We start from the raw sequence: 25,944 nt of genomic DNA, 5'->3' as shown, positions 1-25,944 counted from the left end.
GGTCTGCCACGAGACCTGGTCGCCCCGACCGACCCACCTGACGCAGCCACATGAGCCTCCCGCCCGCCCTAGCTAGGGCGGGGCGGTAGAGGCTCCCCACCGGACTTGACCACGCGCCGCTACCCGCCTGCTGCTCGCCGGGCCAGCCCGGCTTGAGCGCGGCCGCTAGCGGCGCTACTACACGGATATGACATCGCATCGGGCCCCTCGCGGGGCCCGACTACTCCAACCCCTCGCCCGCAGTTGCGGGCAGCGACTTGAAATCGCCGAAACAGGCCTCGGCCTGGATCGCGCGTCCTCGCGCCCCCAGTCGGGGACGTAGAGAAGACTTCGAGAGGCCGCGTCCCTTTCGCTCCGGTGCCGTCGACGTGTGCAGACGTCTCTCCGCTCGTGCTATCTCGCTGATCGCCGTGTCTTCGTGACTCCGTGTTCCTCGTGCTCAGCTTCTGCTTGCTTGCTGCGTGTGTTGTGTGTCGCTTGTGCCATGCCGTGCTTCTGCATGTCTTGGTTCCAACAGCCGTCAATAGAAACTTATACAACCGTCTTTTTCAAGACGCGTTTCTGTACAGAAGTCAAAAACGTAAACAACCGTCTTTCTCAAGACGTGTTTCTGTGCAGTGGTCAAAAACGTGAACAACCGTCTTTCTCAAGACGTGTTTCTGTGCGGAAGTCAAAAACGTTAACAACCGTCTTTCTCAAGACGTGTTTCTGTGCAGAAGTCAAAAACGTAAACAAACGTCTTTTTCAAGGCGAATTGCTTCCTCGTTTCTTGATAACAGAGATAGTCAAAAACAATATCCAAACGTCTTTTTCAAGACGACTTGCTTCACTGTTTCTTCATAACAGAGATAGTCGAAAACACAATATCCAAACGTCTTTTTCAAGACGATTTGCTTCACTGTTTCTTCATAACAGAGATAGTCAAAAACAAAGGTAATTGTTTGGTTCTTCACTGAGGTATGGTAAAGGTAAACTGGTTTTGCACGGAGGTACGGTATTGGTAATCTGGTTTTGACGAAGGTAAATCGGTAATGTAACATGTCGCTATAAATGAATAAAAATGCACCATCTATTTACATTTAAAAACATTTTATTGAATAACTTAATTAAAACAAGGTAAATTAATTATTAACTATTACGTTATCGGCTTACTCACGTAACTGTTTGACGAGGAACTCGACCTCGACTAGCGCGACTGTCGCCGCGTCATTATGTGTCGCGGAATGCTGCTCATGAATATGAGCCTCTAGCATGGGTTGAAACTAGTCGAGTTCATCGTCAAACAGTTACGTGAGTAAGCCGGTAACATAATAATTAATTTAGTATTATCTCTAACGAATATTATAATAAAATAGTAACAAGATAGGTATTTGACTAGCCCTCATCAATAAATAGCAGGATACATTCTCCGCTTAGCATCAAAATAAAACATAGTCCCATTTACATTAGGATTTAAATCATCCTTCCTATTGCTCACAATCTGCATATTTCCATCATTACTAAATAGAATTTCAATGTGTTCTACCGAATCATTCTCTTGTTCTGTTAAGCCAAGCGCTCTTAACCCGTGTTGTTCCAACCTTTTTTGCAATTTCTCTAACATTTGCGCGGCTATTTTTTCTGTTAACATATCTAACATTGTTGATGAAGCAAGCTGTTGCAATGTCGCATTCATATCAATCTTATAATGTTTTTGCAATTCCTCTTTATGTCTTAAAGGTGATGTGTCTAATTTTGTAGTTGTATTTTCAACCATTAGTATTTTATGATACACTTTTGAATTTGTAGTCAGTTCTTTCTTTGTGTATTTCTTTTTGAGTGTAGTAGGTTTTGGCGTTGATATGTAAAACGGTAGTTGCGGGTGTTTTTTTATCTCATTCTCTCTCAATAGTTCTTCATAGGAATTTAGGTCTTTCTTCTCATGATTTGTGCGCGTTAAATCTTCTGGATCTATGTCTTCTGAGCTATCCCAGGATATGCTTTTGGCTATACCAGACGATTCATGATAATCTTTATTTTTAGGAACTTTACTTGTTTCAAATTTTACTTCATCTTTATGCTTTTTTACCTTAGAACTCGCTATATTTGAAGATGAGTGTATTTTTTTAACTTTAGGTTTGCGAGTAGTGCTTTCATATTCTTCGTAATTTGTCATTCTTCCATAGGGATCATTGTATTTCTCTGCGTGATGCTTTTCTTTCTTTGGGCGTTTCCTACCAGGTATCGGATTGGCTATTTTAATTTCAATCGTGTCTAAAACATCTGGTTTATGTGAACTGAGCGATAGCAAGTTATTGTCCCTGTTTCTGAGTATGTTTTTCGTTTTACTACGTTTAGTTCGAATTATTTCTTTCGTGCTATCTTTTTTCTTTTTCTGTTTATGGGCTCGCTTATTCCTTTTATGTTTTTTTCTGTCTTTTTTAGTTTTAAACTTTCTTGCTTCTTGTTTCTTTTTAAAAGAATAATTTTCTGTTGAAAACGAGTCTTCAACACTCATAGATGGTACAACTTGGTTAACTACTCTTCGCTCTTGCAATTGTGTTTTATAATATTCGTTTAACTTTTTCTCGTAGTTATTGTCTTCATAATCAGTCAATTCTGCGTTTATTGGTACTTTATTGGATTGTCGTCCATGTGAAACTTTTTTGCAGATATTTTCTTCATGTGACTGAGGATTTTCTACAACAAATCGGTGTGGTTGAACATTTTTATTCTTCAACACAAATTCATTACGCAAAACAGGTTCCTTCCTAACCTTTTTCTTCAATATGTCCATTAATAATTCAGGTATATCTTTAGATTCTGGAGTACCATTCTCATAATCGTTTCCACTTGATACATCTATTTGTTTCATTTTCATGTCTTGTTTATCTACCTTATTTATTTCATTAATTTTTTCAGCAGTTTCTTTTGTAATGCGATCTGGACTATCGTTTACAGATTCATATAAGTTTATAGGTGTAATACTGTCATTACTGTGCATTATATCAACTGCATGTATGACTTTAATTTCATCATTTTTAGGGTTTTTATGTTTGAATTTGACTATAAGTTTCTTATTAGCTAACATTTTGTCTAATGCTTTATCTAAAGCGTCACTGTCTGCGATATTGTTGTCTATCGATTCTGTTTTAATTTCTACTTCTTTGGGCTTGTAATTATTAGGCATTGGTTTTTCGTGTGACGTGTATTCGGTTGGTTGGTTTATAGTTTTGCTTACACTGACTCTTGTTATGATTAATAAACCTGTAAAATAATTAAATACTTAGTTCGAGGTAGGGTAAGACGTTGGTTAGAGGTAAATAGACACTCATGGAAATTGTCCAGTGATCTGATGGTAGCGTGGACTGTCCAGGCGATACGTTTTTATTCATTCAACACCAACATCATTATATTAGCCACAAGATATCCATTATTGACAAAAACATCCCCCCCCCCCCCATTTGGACGTAGATTATACGTCGACCGACGGCGCGACTTCCATTCAATAGTTCCCTGCAATATTGACAATGTCGTCTCTTCGCCAGTCTACCTAGCTGGAGACCTGTCCGTCAACCTCACTCACACAACGCAAGCGTTGTTTCACATCGGTTTTCTGCTCGGCCGTGGTATCACTCCGGTCGAGCCGGCCCAGTAGTGCTGAAGCATGGCGAGCCCACACTTAAAAGGTAACTTGAATAGGACTTACTTAAAGTTAGGCGAGTAATAGAAATTGCCATGTTATATGAACCACATGTTATCAAACTGCGCGTTTACTACGTCGATGTAAATAAATACTGTCGTAAAATGTCGTCGAAATTATTTAAAATTGTAGAGTTCGGTTTGAAAAGACGCTTACACGCATAGTGAAGAATTTCGCCGTAGTTATTTCTAGAATGGCCTCTCAGAAAACTGTAGGTTCTCGAATGTTCGTTCGTTTAATCTTCGGTCGTAGGTTTTATTGATTCACTAATAAAATTACTTAAAATAACGTTTGTAGCGCGAGTATTAAAAAAACAACGCACGTAGTCTATGGTGCGACTACTCTGTGGTTGCAACGTCACGCGGTCGTCCAATGAGAGCGCGTGAACGACCACCTCTCCCGACCGCCGCAATCTCGCGCGCCAGCGCAGCCATTGCGAGCGGTGAGAGAGAGAGCGCCCCGACCACCGACACGTACGGACGTGTTGTGATATCCTCCGCGGCTCTATATCACGCCATCATTGTTTAATCCACTTCTTTCGATTCCGCCATTTTGTGTAACAAGTTTTCTTTATTAAGTTTTTTAGTCTCGTGTTCGTTAATGTTAAGAATTGTGTAAATAGTAATAAAAAAGTGATTGACTATAAAGTGCCGCTTTATTTAAAACATCCACTGAGTCCGGAAGTGGCCCTTAAACTGGCTCCCAACTTAGTGGTTATTACACTGGCGCCCAACTAGTAGGCTGAACCGTTACGACCGTTACATAAGCGTGAAGATGCCGACAACGAGGAGAGGAGAAACCCTCCGTCAACACTGTTGTTGACGGAGGGTTTCTCCTCCCTCCTCCCTCCTCCAAGAGTGATGTTCCCTTCATCTCCCTGTGGAGATGAAGGGAACATCACTCTCACTGAAGAGGAGATCGTCGCCGAGCGCGGCCACGCGGACGTAGCCGCGAGCGCCGGCTCGAGGCCGACAGAACCTGCTCCCCACTTCACCCAAGAGTTCCTATCCACGCTGATCGAAACGATTACGCGTGCGCAGGTGGAAGCTAATAGGAGTCTCGTTAACACGCTGATGGGATCCGGCGGCGACTTCAGAGCATCCACCCCAGTCGGGCCTCCTCCATTTTCCAACGCGACCGGCGGTGGTACCGCCGTCGCAGCCCCGCCGTGCAGCGAGGCTAACTTCGTGAAGTGCACGGCGAGATTCGACGGGACCTCCCCGGACGCTGAGGTCCTGGAAGCATTCCTGGACGCCGTCGAGATCTACAAGGAGTGCGCAGCAGTGAGCGACGAACACGCCCTGCGTGGGCTACCCATGCTCCTGGAAGGCGAAGCCGCCGTGTGGTGGCGCGGCGTAAAAGCGTCGGTGACAACATGGGCGGACGCGACCGCGCGCCTCCGTGCGACCTATGGCGTCGCGCAGCCCGCGCACCTCATCCTGCGCGAGATCTTCGCGAGGGAACAGCAGGAAGAACGTGCGGAGTCATTTATATGTAGAGTGCGCGCGTTAATCGCTAGGTTGCCTTACACTCTAGATCAGACGTTGCAAACAGACATTTGTTACGGCTTATTACATAGACGCGTAGTGAAACGTGTGCCGCGAGATAGTGTTCGTGGGTTAGACGACCTATTACATAAAGCTAGGATCGCGGAGGATACCTACAAAGCGTCTAAGGTTAATTCCGATAATGTTAGTAGTAAAAATTCGATCAAAACATCGGTGTCATCTACTACCGACTGCATTCTCACGCAATCGGGTTCCGCGACCACGGGCGCGACTTCGTCACGTTGCAACAACAGAAGTAGACCGCGTTGTAGTTTTTGTAAGCTCTTTGGGCATGTTAGCGACGAGTGTCGTAATCGCGAGAAGGCTTATAGCAAAAATAATAATAATACAACACCTAGGGAGGTGCGTTGTTATGGATGTGGCAAGCAGGGAGTCGTGAGGTCGAAATGTGATGTTTGCGTGAACACAACGTCGAAGTCCGACGACAAAATATCTTTCAACAAACTTGATGTAGATTTTTGTAAGAATAACGTCGATGTCAGTAATAATTCTCGTAGTTACACTAGTAGGGTTGATACTAATTCGTGTGTAAGCATTACAAGTGCATATCTAGGTTCGCGCGACGATCACCCAATGATAAATATTAGTGTCGCGGGCCGTAGGGGCGTGGCCGTTGTAGATACCGGCGCCACGCATAGCATAGCGAGCCCGCTCTTACATCGAATATTAGTTAACTCGGGAGTTCGCTTTACCGAAACGAGACGTTTCGTGCGCCTAGCCGACGGCACACAAGGTTGGAGGGACTTGCTGTCAGCCGAGACAGAGGTTATCATTGCAGGCCGACGAATAATGTGCAAGTTCCTAGTGTTGCCTGGTAGGAATGTTAGGACTCTGTTAGGTGTAGATTTCTTGACTCGGGCCGGCATGGTTATAGACGTCGCCCGACGTACATGGTCGTTCACGGACAGTCCGGAACGACGGTTTGATTTAGTGTGCACTTACACCTTAGGTTCGAGCAATAGCGCCGACGCCAGTCTATTGCACGCTGCTTCTGCCGATGACCTAGCACCGCGACCGCGTGAAGGTAAGTTTACCCCCATGCGGCGGCGTACGCCCAACGCGTTCATTAAGGACCGTGCGCCGCGAGCCGCGCGCGATGTACCCGCGTCGAAGGGCGCTGCGCCACAGGCTGCGCGTCGTCGTAATAAAGTAAGTTCACGTCTAAAAGGCGGGATCAAGGTCGATGCAGACAAGACTGCAGATGTCGCCAACCTGGCTGCTCCGCAGAACGTTAAGCAACTAGAGTGGTTCTTGCACACGTCGTGTAGGTATCGACGCTTCATAGGTAACTATGCAGGAATCGCGAGACCCCTCACTGACCTCCTGAAGAAGTCGAGTGCCTGGCAATGGGGCACCGAACAACAGGAGGCGTATGAGCGCATTAAGTCTCTGATCGTTTCCGCTCCTATTCTCCGCCAAGCGGACGCGTCAAAGCCATTTATCCTCAGTACTGATAGCAGCGCCTATTGTCTTGGGGCTGTTCTCATGCAGGGGGAGGGCCATGACGAACAGCCAATCGAGTACGCGAGCCGACTCCTCACTACTACCGAGAGGAATTACTCCACGACTGAGCGAGAGACTCTCGCCGTCGTGTGGGCACTCGGTAAGTTCCGCGGGTATGTGGAAACAGCGAAGGTCACTGTTAGGACTGACTACCAGCCCTTAGGGTGGCTGATGGGTCAGAGGTCACCTAGCGGTAGACTGGCCAGATGGGCCCCGATGTTGCGAGAGTTCGATCTCAGCATTGAGTACACACCCCGTCGCTCACAGGTAGTTGCAGGTACCATTTCGCGACCCGTAAGTGCAGGCGACCAGGACGAGTGTGACTTATCCATGATCAGCATCGATATGCCAGAAAGAAGCAGCCGTGTTCGCAGCAGTCAGCCGATGGACCCCAGAGGTGCGTATGAGTATCGAGGACATGGAGTCCGACGAACCCTCTAGGGGGAGACCACGGTCTGACCGCCGATACGAGTACACCTTCTCTGACGATACTAGGCAGATTACTCTCTTATAGGTATCTAGGATAGGTAAAGTTATCAGCTTAACAACTCACGGTATGGAGAGCTTACAGACCGGGAGGGACGTAGGCAAATACCACGTTTCGCACCTCACGCCCTTCGCGGGCCAAGTAGAGCTTCCCGTCCGCGAGAAACGCAAGCGTGGCAGACCGCGCAGGTATTTAGACTAGCCCAACAGTGGGGACACTTAGTTAGGCTAGAGGGGGAGGATGTAGCGCGAGTATTAAAAAAACAACGCACGTAGTCTATGGTGCGACTACTCTGTGGTTGCAACGTCACGCGGTCGTCCAATGAGAGCGCGTGAACGACCACCTCTCCCGACCGCCGCAATCTCGCGCGCCAGCGCAGCCATTGCGAGCGGTGAGAGAGAGAGCGCCCCGACCACCGACACGTACGGACGTGTTGTGATATCCTCCGCGGCTCTATATCACGCCATCATTGTTTAATCCACTTCTTTCGATTCCGCCATTTTGTGTAACAAGTTTTCTTTATTAAGTTTTTTAGTCTCGTGTTCGTTAATGTTAAGAATTGTGTAAATAGTAATAAAAAAGTGATTGACTATAAAGTGCCGCTTTATTTAAAACATCCACTGAGTCCGGAAGTGGCCCTTAAACTGGCTCCCAACTTAGTGGTTATTACACGTTTTATTTTTAATTTCAAATCAAAACCTATTTATCTTTATATCATTCTTTCATCTTTGTTCACGAAAGTTCGAGACTTCGTTTTTCGTTGAATTAGAACAGACCTCACGACGTGAAACAACGCTTGCGTTGTGTTTCGTTGTGCGAGTGAGTTTACCTGAGGCCTTTTTAACCCCCTCCCCAATTTCACGGATCCCCAAATACCCATCATCATCATCAACAGCCTAAACGTGGCCACTGTTAACCAAAGGCCTAATCTCGTAAGGATCTTGCTTGCTCAATACGGATTGGCAAATAACCAACAATCTTCAAAGTCCTATTCCCTCAAAAAGATCGGCAACGCACTTGTAACGCCTCTGGTGTTTCCAATGTCCATGGGCGGCGGCGATTGCTTACCATCAGGTGATCCGTCTGCTTGTTTACCGGCTTATACCATAAAAAAATAAATAAAATGTATACAGAACCAATTGAAAGTTTTATTGCAGCTATTAAAAATAGTGTGATGCAACAAAAACCCGTTTATTTAAGTCATAATGTTGATATACATTGCCTTGATACTTTGTGTGTGTAAGTAAATAATACATCATATTATTTTGTATGTATGTGCGGGTATTCTTTTTTTCTTTAGTGCACATGTTCTTACGACTAGATTTAATGTACCGGGTACCTGCGGACTACCCATAGAAATATAAAAAACTATATCTATGGGACTACCTAACAGGTTTATTTTCGAGTTCACGAAAGGCAGGAGTAGGAATAGGGAGGTTTTTAGTCAGTAAGGATCTGGCACTCCCTCTCGCCTTGCCCAAGGCGGGAGAAGCCATTGTATGATTTTCCCCCCTCAAAAAAAAGTGGGTTACGTACCGTCCGTTTCTTAGTGTCGCCAATTCGATAACCAAGCAAGAGACAAGACCTCTTTTTTTGAGCGTTCAAAACCTTCCAATGACTTCTCCCGTCTTGGGTGAAACGTGAGGCAGTGTCAGACTCTTACTAACTAAAAACCACCCCGTTCCTACTCCTGCTTTGAGCCGAAGCCCCATTAACCTGTTACGTTGTCCGTAGCTCCGGATAGACAAGAGGTCCTAGGTTCGAACCCAAGCTCGAGTAAAGTGTTATTGACATATTTCGGATTACCTAATATTAAGCTTGAAATTCCGTTCGATTTTGGGCCCCTTATATGGTGAGACTGTTAACAGACTGTATGTTACATGGTAGATCTGCACCTCTGCACTAACTTTAGGCCTATCCAGCTGCAGACTTCCTAGTCATTGGAGGATTTTCGCCCGTCAAGAAAAGGCCGCAAGCCCCAGGTCCTAGACCTAAAAAAAAGACAGTTTGAGTTTACCGGAGGCCTAAATCCCCCCTTCTCAATCTTCCCAATCCCCGATTCCCGAACAACAACCCTTAAATTCCTAACCTCCAAAGGGCCGGCAACGCACTTGTAACGCCTCTTGTGTTTCAAGTGTCCATGGGCGGCGGCAATTGCTTACCATCAGGTGATACGTCTGCTCGTTTACCGGCCGTGTTTCATAAAAAAAAAAACAGTTTATTAAAAACCAAAATATTTCAGTTTCAGTATCCACAACAGCGTTCCCAGCCACCGACAGGACAGTAAGCGTCATAACTTGGTCAAACTTACTGAGCAACCCTTACCACCCAGAAGATACCCCCAAATCAGCATCAGATGACTCAGTCAGTGCTGATAATGAGAAGTTCGAGGTTTCTTTACGCACGGAGCGAGTCAGTGCGGAGTTTACAAGCACGCACAAATGGATTGATGATAAACGGTTGATGATCAACGACCATTTGTTTGATTTGAATAAAAAGTGATGTTTTAAATGTTTATAGGGTTATAAAAATGGTATATTAAAAGAAGTGAATATTTTTTTTATATTCTTACTAGCTGACCCGACAAACTTTGTACAGCCTCAAGCAATTTTTTCTCCCTTTTAATCCTTCCCTGGACTTCCTTTAAGTGTGGGAGAGCCATGCTTCGGCACTGCTGGGCCGGCTCGACCGGAGTGATACCACGGTCTCACAGAAAACCGACGTGAAACAAACGCTTGCGTTGTTTTTCGTTGTGTGAGTGAGGTTACCGGAGCCCCAATTCCCTCCTTCTCAATCTTCCCAATCCCCGATTCTCCAATAGCCCTTAAATTCCTAACCCCCAAAACGTCGGCAACTTACTTGTAACGCCTCTGATGTTTCAAGTGTCCATCCAAAAGAGAAAATCTTAGAAATGATCCATTGTAATATTTAAAAAAAATAGAATAATTAAGAAAGTAATAGGTAAAGTTCTCACTGTAATCTAAGCATTCTAGGCTGGAAATAGATTTTTAATACAGGTTCATACTAATGAAGGTTAAAAATTCGTTTCAAGAATTTACGACTTAACGACCGAATCTAATCGTAATTAATGTCAACACTCCCAACAATGGGTAACTTGGCTGAGTGTTTAAATAAAATGTTCAAGTTAAAGTATCCATGTTTCCTACTAGTCAAATTCAATACTTTTTTCGAAACGTCAAAAACGATATTTTCTATGAACTTTGTATGTAATACTCTATTATGACGTCATCAGATTTTTACGTCAAATAGCAGACTTATTTTTAGAAATTTAGCTAAAACAAATCGAAAATTAAGTAGATCATCAAATTTATGAATGAAAGTGTGATTATTTTTGAATATTTTATTGTATTGAAAAGTTGTAATAATTTATTTTTGACCCAGTCATCATCCCTATTGGGATAAAATTAGGTAAAGAAAACAACAGATTTTCATACATAATTAAATAAGTTTTATATTTAAGTTCAGAACAAAACTCTTTCTGCAGCCTCTTTTCTTCTGTTTTTTGCTCGATTTACGAGATTTCTTAGTTTTAAATTGTTTATTGTTAACTTTAATAGCTAATTCTTCTTCGCTGCTATCCGGAGACGTTACAATAACTATTTTTTCATTCAATTCGTGTTTCCTTGACATTTTTGCCCCATTTTTTCTAGTTTTGCTAATTTTTTCATCAGAATTTTGTCCTGAATCGTCATTCAGTGTCCTCCTTGCTGGTCTTTCATTGTTTGCTTGTCCGTCAGTAGTAGAAACGGTAATATTTTCATTATTTTCCATTTTATCAGTAACAGAAACTGAAGTATCATTTTCAATTGACGAATAATCATCAGAATCTGGAAAATCTTCAAAGAAAAGCTTTTCTGTGCTTTCTTCATCATTATTTGCGTATATATAATCGTCAGTCACATTTTCTGACACGTTATTTGGTTTTATTTCCTGTAAAACATCATATTTATCCGTAGTTGTAGCTATATTTTCCAAATTAGAGTGAGAATCTTCCGTTATTTCAATAATCGTATCGTTATTTTCAAAATCTTTCCGTTTCACAGGAGCAGCAATTTCTAAACTATCATCATAATCTTCAATAATAGGAATCAAGATAGTTTTGTTACTGATCTCATCTATATATTCTTGATCATTGTTTTTTGGTTGCCATAGCAACTGATCATTTTCAGTAATATCAATCTCAGTCTCATTTCTCTGTGTATCTATAGATTTTTTATCAGTGGCATTTTTCTCATCTACATTATCATTTTTATTTAAAACAACCTGAGTTTCATCATCGTTATTTCTTCGATAATTATCATCATATTCAGAATCAGAATAGTCATCAATTTCATCATCAAGTTCTAAAATATCTGTTTGTGGACCGTAGTAATTCCTCAATTTCTTTTCAACTTTCATAACATCTTTGCTATTCTTTTTTCTTGTCACATTATGGTTCTTTTCTTCCATAATTATGTTTAGGAAGTAGTCTAGTAGATGGTCTAAGAGATGCTGTCTCAGTTCTCTAATATTTGTTACATCTGTTCTAAAATTGGTGGTTCTAAATTCACTCTGTGCATCTATAGTTTGGTTATTATCATTCTGTATTTCTCTGTCTTCATCTCCGTTTTTATTTAAGTTATTATTGTAATCTGTTTTATTAGCTTTTGGGTTATTTGTCTCATTATTTCTTAAACCATGTTTATTAAATTTTGGTGGATATAATCCATATACAAATATGTTTTTCGGATCAATCGCTTGATAAGTAACTGGTGGTAAATTTACTTTCTTGTTTTCGATTTTATTTAAACCCGTTGGCCATTTAGATAGATTTTCTGGGTGATTGTTTGATAGGTATCTTCTTGATTGCATATCATTGAAGTTTGGAGTGTATTTTGGCAAATTTCCAAAGTACCTATCGTTAGCATACAATACGGGAGTTCTTTCAAACACATCTTCTGAATTTGTGTCAATGTTTTCAGGTGTTGTTATTTTTTCGTTGCTTCTGGATATTTGCAGGCTTTCGGAATGGTTTTTACATGGTGGACTATTTATTGTTTTCGCTAAAATGTATCCTAGTTGGATAATTAGCAGGAATAGTGCTGTAACAGAATTTTAATAACTTAATATGCAAAAATTAGCTCCGTAGGGATATACAGATGGGGCCAAATAAGCCCGATGCCCGATTCGGAGCTGCGGATAAGGAGAAGGAACGGGCGGTTTTTAATCAGTAAGAGTCTGACACTCCCTCTCGATTCACCCAAGGCGAGACAAGACATCAGATGATTTTCCTCCCTCAAAAAAAAAGGGATATACACTAGCAAGAGCACATATTTTAGTGCGCATTTAGGACTTTTTGATGCATAAAAAGTAGGTAGTTAATTCAGTTTAATTTCGATCTTCTTAGTTCAGGTAATTCGGTCAAGTAATTCGGTCTATAAAAGTAGGTAATTCAATCTTTAATTTTGAGCTTCTTAATGCATTTTAAGTAAGTAATTTGGTCTATTAAGATAAAGTAACAAAAAGCTTACCAAGTTTCATATTAACCAGATAGTGTTAGCCACCTAACGGTACGCCAGTCGCTACCGATCTGACCACAATGTAGGCAATTGATATATTGTTTAGTTACGCACATTATTTGTGGCGTTTCCAAAGATTAGGTATTGTGTATCAGAGAACCTGTTCCTTTCATTGTGTCTTAGATAGATTCATCGCAGCACCATTCATCATTAGATCGTCAGTCTATAAGTGTCCACTGCTGACCAAAGGCCTCTACTCGCACGGAGAAGGTTTGAGCGTTAATTACCACGCTTGCTCAATGCGGGATGGTTTCCTCACGATGTTTTCCTTCATCGTTTGTCAGTGGTATCTAAATAATCTTAGAATGTACATATAACTCGGAAAAAGTCAAATTGACACTTGTCTTCGGTAGGTCTCGAACCCCCACTCTCACGCACAAGAAGCGAGCGTCTTGACCCTCTGTGCCCCCTCTATTGTATTTTGTAGCTCGTGTTGTAATTTATCGTCAAAACCAGCTAAGGATCAAAGAGGTCATCGAAGATTCAAACCCAGCTAAAGGTAGTCCCTTAAAATCTGTAGTCATATTTGATAGAAACTAGGTAGCAACGCTCCCTGATAAACCTGAACCTTTTAAAATCGGTAGCTAAACAAGTCGATTATAGCAAATACGTCTTATGTAGAGAAATTCCTTTTAAAGGGGGGAAAGTAATGACTTCTCTACCACCTTGGGCGAGGCGAGACTTAGTGACAGACCCTTACTGACTAAATACCACCTCGTTCCTACTTTTCGAGCCGGACTCCTGGTAAAACCCGCTAGGTAGTCCGCAGCTACGGATCAGGCATCAGCCCTACTGGTCCCCATGTGTGGTGGTCGTGACGCGCCGTACGCACGGGTCTGGTTCTGATCGGGTGGCGAGCTACCCTTGCTCGCCATCCGCAGATCCGCACTCCGGAATGCCCTAGGTCTAAACGTCTATTGGTGCATAATGGTAGGTAGATACCCAAAATGAAACAAAACATCATTTACGTTACAATATTTATTAACACATAATTATTTTGATAAAATGAAAAGTCTAAACCCAATTTAAAATCAATGCGACTGACTGAAATTACGGTACAGTAAAATTTGATTTTATATAGATTTTATTCTAGAATCTGGGCGTATTCGTTACGTATTTACCTGCACTGGTCGAATGCTCAAGGTTATTTGGTCAGGGTAGCGCCTTATAAGATGTATGTAGATTTCAGTTTAAGATATATTGTGTGACGTGTGTTGTGACTTATTTTCGTCACTGTCATCACTATGTGAGTTGCTCCTTACTTCATGGATAGTTTGATTGGTCACCAAATGCGGGTCCAAGGGGTGTCTGACATGCTTGTAATCGTAAAAAAATTTATTAGTTTTTATAATTAACGGGAACGAGCACCTCGGGTCCGCTGTAACAAACAAAATATTATCTTTAGTAGTATTAAGTAAGGCGCCATGCTTTGACACGAATGGGCCGACTCGACCGGAGTGATACCACGACCTCACAGAAAACCGACGTGAAACAACGCTTGCGTTGTGTGAGTGAGGTTACCGGAGACCCAATTATCCCCCTTCCCAATCTTCCCAATCCCCGATTTCCCAACAACAATTTAATTTCCAACCAAAGGCCGGCAAAGCACTTGTAACGCCTCTGGTATTTCGGGTGTCCACAGACGATTGCTTACCATCAGGTGATCTATCTGCTCCTTTACCAGTATACACCATAAAAAAATACAAAAAATTGGGAAAAGCTCCGAATAATTTCAAGTTACATTGGGACTCTTTCTTATGAGCTGCGTGCGTAGAGTTAGAAAAAAGTGCGCATGGGTACCGGTAGAAGGTGCGATGGAAACAATAGGCTAATACGATCACTAGTTGCACGTTAAATTAAAGTACTAATTTATTCCAATGTAGTCTAGGGATCCTGTGGCATCAAGCAGTTATTTATTTATTTTTTATTTGAAAAATTAAATTAAAGATTATTTTTTATTTGTATAGAAGCATTATTTCAAAATTGTAAGTGTACATATGTGGGCACTATGTTTGAAACAACCCGCTTTTTTAATTTATATTCTTTACAAATTGGTTTTATTGTCCCATAGTTTTGACGTCGTATTGTCGTTACATTGTTCCTACATATATATACAATAGGTAAATGATCAAATAATGTATCAGAGATATTGTAAAAAACATTTTTGAAAAGAGTAACGATGGAGTTTCTTGCTCGTTCTTCTCCATTCGAAGCAACACTTTGGAACGAGCGCCTAGCTTCACTGACAGACAGACTGACGGACAATTCAATTTGACGTTTCAAAAGTGCCTAATTTAGGATTAATTGAAATAAATGCTTTGACTTTGACTTTGAGGCAGCAGGCTGCCCAACATCACTGCGTCCGCACACACTACTCACGAGGATGAGTCCCACTGTGATTCGAAACTAGTAGAGCTTTTCTCAATATTTACGTGGGTGTATTTTTAAGGGGAAAATCATCCAATGACTGAATGAATTCTCCCGCCTTGGGTGAAGCAAGAGGGAGTGTCAGACTCTTACTGACTAAAAACCACCCTGTTCCTACTTCTGCCCTTCGAGCCGGAGCCCCGGTAAACCCGCTAGTTGCTAGTCCGCAGCTCCGGATCAGAATATTTACGTGGGTAAACCGGCACTATTAATCAATAATCTTTGGTGTTTCTCGTGTGAATTAATTAAAGTGAAACTAATGGTTGAATTCGACTTACATAGTATCGTAGTACTTTAATACTTAATTAGGAATTTAATGAGCGCTTTGAACTAATTGATTTCTAAATCCAGCGCGTGTTTTTAATGTAAAACGTGAAACAACGCTTTCATTGTGTGAGTGAGGTTACCGGAGGCCCAATTACCGCTCTTCTCAATCCCCGATTCCCCAATAACCTTTAACACGTTTACTGCGGATCACCCATAACCGGTCCGCCGCGGGACTTCCTGCTAGTACGGACGCGAAATGTGGGAACTTTCCGCTGGTGCGGGACATGAGAGGACATTATAGTATGTATTGGCAGGCTCAAAAGGCCCGCCACGCACTGTCTGAAAGTTTATGGCAGGCTTGTTTGGACTGCACCAGGGGAAAGTAATACATTTTATTGCCGCGTTGTTAAATTCCTAACCCAAAAAGACCGGCAAAACACATGTAACGCTTTTAGTGTTTCGGATGTCCATGGGCGGCGGCGATTGCTTACCATCAGGTGATATGTCTGCTCGTTTACCAGTTAATTCCACAAAAAAAAACAAGATTTAAAGCATTAACTGCTTAAAGACAACTGTTTTTGACCTTGAAAACAATAAAAAAATGTATTCATATATTTATTCTTTTGTGCCTGTGTTTTGGCTTCGCATCAATCCGCTTCATTTCTCTGCACTACCCTATGGTTGACTGTTAGAGAATGCCTTAAGGCATTAAGTCCGCCATTCACTATTTTGTGATGAAGATTAAATAAATATATTATAGACTAGCAAAGCCCGGCGAACTCTGTTTCGCCACCAGATGGGCTTTTCTCTTGATTTTTTTCTGATTTTTTTATTACTATAAACCACATGGAGACCGAGACCTTTCCAACGAATGTAAAACCGTGGAAATCGGTTCGTGCGTTCTGGAGTTATAGCGTCAGAAAGGAAAACAAGACTTATTTTTATAGATTACCCGATTTCCCATCTTTATCCATTCTATCCTGATCCCGGCAAATGATGTATCTCATGATTTTGTCATCATCGTCATCTTCCACCACCCGCCCCTTGGGTTCCATCCCCTCTTCAGACAAGTAGGGGGCAGACAGGATACAGGGAGTACGAGATACTAGTTGTAAAACTGAAAAGAAAAATACAAAAGTTCCAAAGGTTGTCTGGAAGAAATCGCCGTGTGTGATAAGACCGCCCATTGTATTTTAATTACTATTAATTACAATGTAAATGTGTTTTATGTATGTGTGCAATAAAGTATAAATAAATAAATAAAAGTTTGAGCTAAATTACAAAATTAAAAGGCACAATTACACCGCTTCACAGTCACCGATACTCCAACAACCCTCAATTCCTAACTCCCAAAAGGCCAGCAACGCACTTGTAACGCCTCTGGTGTTTCAAGTGTCCATGGGCGGCGGCGATTGCTTACCATCAGGTGAAAAAAATAGGGGTATTGTAATAACCAAAGAACCTCTGTCAGACTCAGCAATGTATTTCATGAGGCCCTGGTGCAACTACAATGGTTTTCAACCGCATAATAATGTGAAACAAAAAATCGATTTCAAATCCGCACTCTCATGCATCAGAAGCGGGCACCTTAAAGCTCTGAGCCACAACGACATATCGCTCCTTGAATACAAAAGGGCCACAATTAAAAAAGCTTCCGGTGTCATTTTTGCAATAAAACGATTTTCATTTTTTTTTTTGAATTGTGGACCTTTTGTATTCAAGGAGCGATATATATTGAAATCTGAGACTGTAACCACTGGATCACAATAAAAAAATGTCTTTGACTTTGACATTGACATTGACATTGACTTTAACTTTGACATTGACATTGACATTGACTTTAACTTTGACTTTGACTTACATTCATCTATATGATTACACGTGAACATTCGCATATGACATACGCTGAGGAAAGTCCTGAATATTCCATGTTGACATCGGGCGCAAACTAGGACGTCTCGTGACGGACAGACCTTCGGACAGTCAGATTTATATTCCACTAGGTCGGCTTCTTTTTCCATATCTGTGGAAAGAAATACTTTATTAATAATGGCTCACTTACTGAGACAATCTAAAGAAGAGAAAGTAAAAAGAAAATTATTTAGCACCGGGCGATATACGGTTTTCATATACACGATGCACGAAAAAATAAACACAAAAAAAAATTAAAACAAAAACAGTACAAAGGTGAATTCAACAATTTTTATATTTTTTTATACGACGTGTAACAAAAAGGGGGTATAGTACGGTTTCTAGATAAGATAACAAATGATACGGGAAGGGTTTTTTAAACTCATGTTTTCATGGTACCAAGTTATGATTTTTTTAAATCGCGCCGCCGCGCGGATCAAAATTAAGTAGACAGGTACTAGGCGCTCAGATTGACAGAAAAAATGTTTCGTAATATTAGCGAGTGATCCCTGTAGTGTTGTGACACGTTTGTATAATTAGAAATCAACTTCCCCCTAACGCCGGCACTGTACGTGAAAAATATATACCTGCAAGATCCGTTTCATTTGACAGCATAGCGAAATCAGGCAGTTCCATGTTTTCAGTGTTCCGTTTTTGATCAGCATATTTTAAACTGAATACAATTTTATCTAATACATCTGAAAAGGAAATGAAAATTATACGATATAGCTACTTCCGCGCAATTTCACCCGCTCTGCTTGGCTCCTATTGGACACAGCGTGATGTTGTATAGCCTATAGCCTTCCTTGATAAATACATTATCCAAATCAAAAATAATCATTCAAATCAGACCAGTAGTTTCGGAGATTAGCGGGTTCAAACAAACAAACTCTTTAGCTATATTAGCTAAAATATTAGGTGCACATTACGGCAAGTAATGCCACTATACAATGTACACCCACTTTTCACCATTTGTGTTACAAGTCCCATGTAATAGGGGGTGAGCCTATTGACATATACTGGGTACAATTCCAGACGCCGTATTTCTACTGAGACATTTGCGAAAATCCGAAAAATGCCCAGCAACCCGACCGAACCGAACCGGAGACCTCTTGTCCGGCAGTCGTACTTGCGACTACTCGACCAACGAGGCAGCCAACGAAAACAACAATGTATTTGTAAAATTATTATTATTGTTTTGAGCCGTTTGGGGTCGAAACACTTGGGCCATGGGGTCCTGGTGCACATTCTCTATAGTATAAAGAGATTGCACATAAGCTATTCGACTCTACGCGTGACCAGAAGGCTGGCTATTTCTTCGGTCAGAAGATTAGCATTGCCATTGAACGTGGCAATGCGGCCAGTCTTCTGGGAACGTTCCCCAGTGACAGTGATGCGGACGAGTACTTCGACGCCTAACGAGATTTTTTTTTTTTAATTATAAATACCTTTATCGTTAGACCAGCTACCAGGTACAAGTGGATGCCCTGCGTTTCCTAAAATGAATAAAATATTCTTGTTAAAATACCCATTTCCCCCCTTCCCAATCTTCCCAATCCCCGATTCTCCAACAACCTTAAATTCGTAACCCCCAAAAAGCCGGCAACGCATTTGTAACGCCTTTGGTGTTTCAAGTGTCCATGGGCGGCGGCGATTGCTTACCATCAGGTGATACGTCTGCTCGTTTACCGGCGTGTCCCATAAAAAAACCGATGGCAATAACCGTATATGTTTCCTGATGGGTATAACCTGGATGTCTTCAAAGCCCGAGTGAATAGGTTGCTTATGGGCAGACGTGCTCCATCGTAGGCCGCATCGTCACTTACCATCAGGTGAGATAGCGGCCAAACGTCGACCCATTAAATGTAAAAAAAAAGAAAGCTATCTTACGTTATAATAAGAAGTAAAAAAAATGTTCAAACCGTCATGTAAATCCTTTCGTTCCTGATCGTTGCCTATTTCGGGGGAATCATACGAAACAGCAAGTTTACTGGATTGTATTGACGACACACTCTTCTTCAATTTATTCGAATCTTTGGACGATAGAGTTGATTGCGGTTTCAGTATTGAGCTCAATGAACTTTTCTTTAAGACTTTCGATGTCTCAGATGCCTTCTTATGTTTGGTTTTCACCGAATCCGTGGCTGTAAAATTAAAACATTTGATGAATGATGTAAAATTAGTTTTAGCTTGCAATTTTGGTGGTTAAAACTAGCTTTTTTATTTATTTATACAAACATCTACTATATAACAGAGCACGTTTTTTTTTATTTATTTCTAAAAACATCAACGGTATACAGTGCCAACGGCCTTGTTTTTCAGTGGTACAATCTCGCCAAAACTTCTAATACCGCTGCAACTCCTGTAAGCCAGAATCTACAGTAGTAATGGAGAAAAGCTCTACTAATTTCGAGTCAAAGAGGGACTCTTCATCATAAGCAACGTGTGCAGACGTTTTTAGTTAATTTAGTATGTATGTATCACGATATTTATTATAAAAATATTCCAAAGGCCTCTCCTCACACGGAGATAGTTTGAACAGGGTGGATTGCTCGTATCGCTTGTTCATGGTAGATTAGCAATTGCCTCGTTAGTCGAGTGGTCGCAAGTGCGGCTGCCAGACAAGGCACCTCTGGTTCGTTCCTTTAGGTATGATCTACATACAAATAGGTTGACAGATTGTTTACAAAAGGATAAGAGTTAAAATCTGTTAAAAAAATAACGATTTAACGACCGAAATAAATCGTTATCCATGTCGAGGCTACCAGCTGTGAATCACGCTATAAAAATGTAGTAAACCCATAGATAGAGGAAGTTTATAGTCCTCTGCTCTGATTGGTTGGTTCATTCGCGTCCGCCAATCAGAGCCGCCCCTATCGTGCTCTCGTTTCGTTTTCGATCAACGTAATAAAACTCGTACTAAGGGTACTGTTACGAGCTGTTAATTATGATTAAGTAAAAAATTAATAATAAATTAACACTTGCCTTTTAAAGTAGCTGAAACAAACAATTTTTATTTCGTTTTGATTGAAAACGTAAGACCTAAACCTAACTTAACCTAAATCCTATAAAACTTAATAATTTAAATCTAGCTGCAAAGATTACTTTTTACAAATTTTGCGCTTGATAGATGGCGTTTACGTAGTATTAAATCCTTTTAAATTAACTAGTTAGCAATAAAATTATTTATAAGAAAAATAACGTAAATTTAAATGAAATTATATGATTTTATTGTAACTTTCGTGAAGCATACTAAATTAATTATTATGTTATCGGCTTACTCATGTATTGTTTTGACGAGGAACTCGACTAGTTTCAAGCCATGCTAGACGCTCATATTCATGAGCAGCATTCCGCGACACACGACGCGGCGATTGTACGTGGCAAAACAATAGGTGAGTAAGCCGATAACATAATAATTAATGGGATTATATGTTTATTTCATGACTAGGTATATGTAAAGCTCCTGTGGTATTTTGTCGTATAAATCTGGAAGCCATGGGTCTTTAACGGGGTGGGGGTGGTACCCATGGCCGAACGGTGATTTCTCGTGCGATTCATTTTCTGTGGAAAAAAACTAAATGTACCCGAGGTGCCAAACAAGAAGAAATTTTAAGATCTAGTCCCTAAGATACAGGGGCCTTACGCCCGAATACTGAAATGGTACTCAATTTTAAGACGCTCTCAAAACTAGTTCTGTCCCTGTCAATTCTTTATAAAATGACAGAGATAGCACGATATTTAAGTACAACTTAAAATTGAGTAGCATTTCAGTATTCGGGCGTTAGTCTGCTATTACAATTGTGTCAGAATGGTCGATCATTGAGCAGTGCAAGAGGGACGGAGATATGTAGGTTATATAGCCCCGTCCCTCTCCATTCTGACACAATTGTAATAGCAGACTAAAGCCCCTGGATCACCTTAGTTTACGGACTAGCGATACATTTAAAGTTATACCTAAGAATACTATAATATAAATTGAGATATAATTTTAAGACTAGTATTATGAAGTTCCTTGATAAAAATATTATTCTAAAGATTCCCGCCTAAACTAAAAACAAATATGGCCGATTCCATATTTTGACAGATAATAGGCAATGTTGCAATGTATAAAAAATACATATGAAAACTGCCCTCAATTTGATTTGTTTTTTATTCAGGGAATCGTTGTATTGTATAAACAAAAAATAACTAATCTTCTTACCTTTCTCATCTGTAACATCAAGGAAATAATTACTTTTCTAACATTCACACTCAAATTGTGTTGCCCACGTAATAGGGTAGTTTCTTCACTCAAAAATAAATTATTTCGACGTTTCAATACAATAAAATATTCAAAGACAATCACACTGTTATTCATAGATTTGATGATCTACTTAATTTATGATTTTTTCTAGAAATGAGTCTGCTATTTGACCAAAATGATTGGTGGAAGCCAAACACACCCACAGCAACGTAGCATAGCACATCTCTGGTGGAAAAGCACCCTTAGGCCATTATCGGTAAAAATACTTACCATTTTCTGGAGAGGAATAATAATATTTTAATTATTACAGACAGATTGGAATAAGATAAAAACAATACCCTTCCTAGAGTCGGGTAAAATTGAAAGAAGATTACTACCTTGTTCATTCACTGCCCTTTTCACCCGTGAATGTGATTTATCTGTAATCAAATATTAATGTTTAATTTATTACGATCACCATCATATTACATATCAGCTATAAGACGTCCTCTGCTAAACATAGGCCTCCCCCAATGACTTCCAGATAGGCCGGTTGGATGCGACCTGCATCCAGCGGCTCCCTGCGACCTTAATCAAGTCGTCTATCCACCTTGTGGGTATATGTCCTATACTGGACCTGCTGGTACGCGGTCACCATTTAAGAATCTTTCTGCCCCAGCGGCCGTCGGTTCTCCGCGCTATATGCCCTACCCACTGCCACTTCAGCTTGCTTATCCGCTGGGCTATGTCGGTGACTTTTGATTTTTTGCGAATCTCCTCGTTTTTTTTATTTTCAGTCTCGTAAAGCATAGCCCTTTACATAGCGCACTGAGCAACCTTGAGCTTCTTTATACGGCCTACAGTTAGATACCATGTTTCAGTTCCATAGAACATCGCTGGTAACATACATTGGTTAAATAGACTTTATTACGATAGCAATATGATATACCGTGTAGTGATTAGGAGGAAAATTGGGCCTCTGCTAATTTTACTCATACGATGAAATAAAATGCAAGCGTTATTTCAAGGCGGTTTTCTGTGAGGCCGTGGTCGGTCTTCACTGCGGTCGAGCCGGTCCATTCGTGTCTAAATTCAGAGCTCTCCAGCACAAATGGGTTCTACATACCTTTCATAATTTTCTTGACTGGCCCGTGGTTGTGGCTGCAAAACTTCATGGGAACGATTTTAGCTTCCACATCTGAAAATATATTATTATTTTCATACGATCGAATGTTTTTTGTGTACTTCATATCTGTGTCGAACCGACATGAAAATTTTGTGCAACGATTGTCTTCTATGGCGTGGGTGCATTTTGAAACACGATGCCCAAACCCGAAAGTTATATTTTCATTTGAATCACTGAAGGTTCCACCTAACCGGAATCAAAAATTGCGCCTTCGGTAAAATCACTCACACAACGAAACACAACGCAAGCGTTGTTTCACGTCGGTTTTCTGAGAGGTCGTGATATCAATCCGATCGAGCCGGCCCAGCAGTGCCGAAGCATGGCGAGCCCACTCTGTTCAAGTCTCGCCAAAATTCGAGAGCGGTAGGAAATTGGAGGGAAGTGGCTTCCTTTTGTGAGACTGTAATGTCCCAAAAGGAGGCTGCTGAGCGGGATCGGGAGAGGGCCGATCCTGTTCGTAGAAGGCGTCGAGGGGGCAACCGCCTTGACGCCTAATACGCCGAAATTCCGCTTGTATAACTGCAAGCGGTCCTTTGGGGCCACGGGCGCATAGAGTGGGGACTCTAGGCGCCTACCCAGTGACCTCAGAGAAGACGGTGGCACAGTGGTCACGTGCTGCCGTGCAACTTGCACAGCAAGGTTCGTGGGAGACACAACGTCTCCCTAGGGAAGTGCCGTAACAGGCGTTGCACCGTGGGGCTCCGGAGCAGGTCTATTAAGAGGACCCGGTGCCCCTTACGGGTGTTGAGGGTGGCCACCGGGGTGGTTTTAGTGAGGTAAAAATCCCACACTCCCTAGTCTTTTATCCCCAAAAAGCTAGGCGCCTTTTGAAGGTTTCCCCCCGTCACCAAAAAAAAAAAAAGGACCGATTACCTATTTTATTACCCAATTACCATTGACCGAACGGAAGCATGAATTATTTAAGAAGTCCAGGAAAGGTTTGGAAGGTGAGAAATGTTTGAAGTTTGCCGTGTCAGGTAGTTTTTGATAAAGTTAAGTTCGCCATTAAGTCTTTGACTGCCAATAGAAAACTATTGAAGGCAAATCCTTCGCTAACGTCTGTCACCGGTGACCACCGCGTTCAATGTGTTAAAGATTAATAAAATAAAGAAAAATGGTTCTTACTATCATGGCACTGCATATAATACAGCTCGCACTTGTTCACGACTATGACATGTACATTGATACCGAGATCGTTTCGTTTCATCCGGACACACTCCGGCTCGTCAACGCTCGGACACTTTATCTTCCTGCATTTATCGTCTATTTTAGGCACGAACAACTTTCGGCGGAGCTTCGATAATGCTTTTTCTGCTGTTATTGTGTGTAATACTGTGAAAAACATAAAAAAACACATATATATTAGTTTATTTTGTTTTTTAATATGATAGGTTGACGTTTGGCCGCTATCTCGCCTGATGGTAAGTGATGATGCGGCCTACAATAGAGCACGTATGCCCGTAAGCAACCTATTCATTCGGGCTTTGAAGACACCCAGGTTATACCAAGGCGGCAAGGAGTTCCACTCCCTAGCAGTTCGCACATGAAAACTTGAAGCGAAACGCTTCGTGCGTGTGAGTGGGATATCCAACATGAAACGGTGCCGCCTCGCCGATTGTCTTGTGGTTCGATGATGGAAAGGACTAGGGGGAATCAAATTGTGCAATTCTCACGCACACTCTTCGAAATGTATCCGGTAAAAAACGGAAAGGCTTGCAAACTTGCACCTGTGTTCAAGGCTTTGAAGCTGGGCCTCCACAAGCTTGCCAAGAGCTTCTTGGCACGCCTTTCGATATGTTCTAGCGCATCTAGCTGGTGTTTAGTACGTATACGTAGCTAAGAGCTAGCTCGTATGCTATGTATTTAATTATAGTATGTAGTTCGTAATGCGTAGGTAGAGTAGGATGTTCTTGCATTTGCATTGATATAGCAACCACTATTTATGTTAACTCTCAAGTTTTTAAGTCCCATTTGGGCGTCAGTTATCACATTACATTTATGTATATTAGGTATAATTACAATGTTTGTACGTATGTCGATTTTAAATATCGCGCGACGTCACTTCTAGGTACGTTTTATACGTAGAAAGGACGTATTTTAAACTTTGATTCGTTTTATCTAAGCATTGTTATCTTATACGACACATTAAAAAATACGTATCTAATATTTTTTCATTACCTAACTGACGAACTAAATAGATTCTTAATTTTCAAACCCCGTCATTCCTGTTGTGTGGCCTACTGGGCTTTTTTCGGTTTATCGAAATCTCCTCAGTATTAGCACGGAGTCTGGAATTGTGTCAAGTATATGACAATAGGCTCACCCCCTATTACATGGGACTTATAACACAAATGGAGAAAAGTGGGATATTTATAATTATATTATAATAATCTAACTTACCCATAAAAATAAAAAAGATGTACACCTTCATTATAATTTATTTTAAGTGAAATTAAATTAAAATTATGACATCTACAACGTAACTATAGGAATGGTAAATGCAATTATATTTTATTGATATTTTACGATTTTGTAATGGATAAAGTCAATGGTGGATGAAATTAAATAAGGAAATAGAAATATCTTTAAATAGTAATCATTTTACAAAGTTTGATAAGTAAAGTCGTAAGTTAACTAAATGTTTGGCGTAGTAAACGAGGGCTTTTTTATGGTATAAGCCGGTAAACGAACAGATGGATCACCTGATCGTAAACAATCGATCGTCGCCGCCCATGGACACTTGAAACACCAGAGGCGTTACAAGTGCGTTGCCGGTCTTTTGAGGTTAGGAATTTAAGGGGAATCGGGGATTGGGAACGTAATCCAAGTTTAATTCACAGGAAAAGAGATATTGTAAAAAAACTATTGTTGGCTGCTATAATGAGTGGAATGATGGCAGGCGAGTGGCACACGTATGAGGTTGCAAAATGGAAATCCGAAACAAATAGCACATATACATAAATACCAATTTTCAAGACTTTAGAAAAATATTCCAGACAGAAAAGCTAAATTAATAAACGAATGTGGGTAAAATAAATTCCCTAAATATTTGCATTATTTTTCTAGCATTGCAACATTATCTTAGGGACTGTCAGTTTGACAGATGATT

General features: G+C 41.1%; 5 protein-coding genes across 5 annotated transcripts; 1 reads left to right on the top strand and 4 right to left on the bottom strand.

The window, feature by feature from the left end:
* Positions 1–1,212: 1,212 nt before the first annotated feature.
* Positions 1,213–4,458, bottom strand: LOC118280975 (glutamic acid-rich protein-like). Its single transcript, XM_035601395.2, has 2 exons — positions 3,689–4,458; positions 1,213–3,246 (listed from the first exon to the last, which is right to left on the bottom strand). Exons 1-2 carry the CDS (start codon positions 3,717–3,719, stop codon positions 1,385–1,387), a joined length of 1,893 nt encoding a protein of 630 aa, XP_035457288.1. The 5' UTR covers positions 3,720–4,458; the 3' UTR covers positions 1,213–1,384.
* Positions 4,459–4,539: 81 nt separating this feature from the next.
* Positions 4,540–9,797, top strand: LOC118280974 (uncharacterized). The gene is made up of 2 exons (XM_035601393.1): positions 4,540–8,479; positions 9,483–9,797. The coding sequence occupies exon 1, from the start codon at positions 4,543–4,545 to the stop codon at positions 7,192–7,194; it is 2,652 nt and encodes an 883-aa protein (XP_035457286.1). The 5' UTR covers positions 4,540–4,542; the 3' UTR covers positions 7,195–8,479; positions 9,483–9,797.
* Positions 9,798–10,566: 769 nt separating this feature from the next.
* Positions 10,567–12,861, bottom strand: LOC118281044 (putative uncharacterized protein DDB_G0280071). Its single transcript, XM_035601475.2, has 2 exons — positions 12,772–12,861; positions 10,567–12,342 (listed from the first exon to the last, which is right to left on the bottom strand). The coding sequence occupies exons 1-2, from the start codon at positions 12,779–12,781 to the stop codon at positions 10,700–10,702; spliced, it is 1,653 nt and encodes a 550-aa protein (XP_035457368.1). The 5' UTR covers positions 12,782–12,861; the 3' UTR covers positions 10,567–10,699.
* A 921-nt stretch (positions 12,862–13,782) lies between these two features.
* LOC118281257 (uncharacterized) lies at positions 13,783–20,287 on the bottom strand. Its single transcript, XM_035601843.2, has 6 exons — positions 19,347–20,287; positions 18,873–18,920; positions 18,012–18,122; positions 17,375–17,536; positions 16,466–16,630; positions 13,783–14,197 (listed from the first exon to the last, which is right to left on the bottom strand). Exons 3-6 carry the CDS (start codon positions 18,058–18,060, stop codon positions 14,010–14,012), a joined length of 564 nt encoding a protein of 187 aa, XP_035457736.2. The 5' UTR covers positions 18,061–18,122; positions 18,873–18,920; positions 19,347–20,287; the 3' UTR covers positions 13,783–14,009.
* Positions 20,288–20,845: 558 nt separating this feature from the next.
* On the bottom strand, positions 20,846–25,384 carry LOC126911837 (uncharacterized). The gene is made up of 4 exons (XM_050700797.1): positions 25,236–25,384; positions 23,961–24,167; positions 22,776–22,847; positions 20,846–22,089 (listed from the first exon to the last, which is right to left on the bottom strand). Exons 1-4 carry the CDS (start codon positions 25,264–25,266, stop codon positions 21,968–21,970), a joined length of 432 nt encoding a protein of 143 aa, XP_050556754.1. The 5' UTR covers positions 25,267–25,384; the 3' UTR covers positions 20,846–21,967.
* Between the last annotated feature and the right edge of the window lie 560 nt (positions 25,385–25,944).

This window comes from Spodoptera frugiperda, chromosome 19 (assembly GCF_023101765.2).
Source record: "Spodoptera frugiperda isolate SF20-4 chromosome 19, AGI-APGP_CSIRO_Sfru_2.0, whole genome shotgun sequence".
In the NCBI taxonomy this organism is placed as follows: domain Eukaryota; kingdom Metazoa; phylum Arthropoda; class Insecta; order Lepidoptera; family Noctuidae; genus Spodoptera; species Spodoptera frugiperda.
Note: the sequence above shows the minus strand (reverse complement) of the source record. Positions and strands in the feature narration are given on the sequence as shown.

What these genes read in the sequence shown, in the direction of transcription:
- LOC118280974 (XM_035601393.1), top strand. Translation starts at nt 4,543, where the DNA reads ATGTTCCCTTCATCTCCCTGTGGAGATGAAGGGAACATCACTCTCACT.
- LOC126911837 (XM_050700797.1), bottom strand. Translation starts at nt 25,266, where the DNA reads ATGAAGGTGTACATCTTTTTTATTTTTATGG. An exon ending in CATCTTTTTTATTTTTATGG is followed by an intron (nt 24,168 to 25,235) that starts GTAAGTTAGATT and finishes TGTTTTTCACAG; the next exon opens with TATTACACACAATAACAGCA. An exon ending in AGTCAAGAAAATTATGAAAG is followed by an intron (nt 22,090 to 22,775) that starts GTATGTAGAACC and finishes ATTTGATTACAG; the next exon opens with ATAAATCACATTCACGGGTG.
- LOC118280975 (XM_035601395.2), bottom strand. Translation starts at nt 3,719, where the DNA reads ATGGCAATTTCTATTACTCGCCTAACTTTAA. An exon ending in TATTACTCGCCTAACTTTAA is followed by an intron (nt 3,247 to 3,688) that starts GTAAGTCCTATT and finishes ATTATTTTACAG; the next exon opens with GTTTATTAATCATAACAAGA.
- LOC118281257 (XM_035601843.2), bottom strand. Translation starts at nt 18,060, where the DNA reads ATGGAACTGCCTGATTTCGCTATGCTGTCAAATGAAACGGATCTTGCA. An exon ending in GTGTAATCATATAGATGAAT is followed by an intron (nt 16,631 to 17,374) that starts GTAAGTCAAAGT and finishes TTTTCTTTTCAG; the next exon opens with TTTTACAACTAGTATCTCGT. An exon ending in GGATAAAGATGGGAAATCGG is followed by an intron (nt 14,198 to 16,465) that starts GTAATCTATAAA and finishes TGTTTGTTACAG; the next exon opens with CGGACCCGAGGTGCTCGTTC.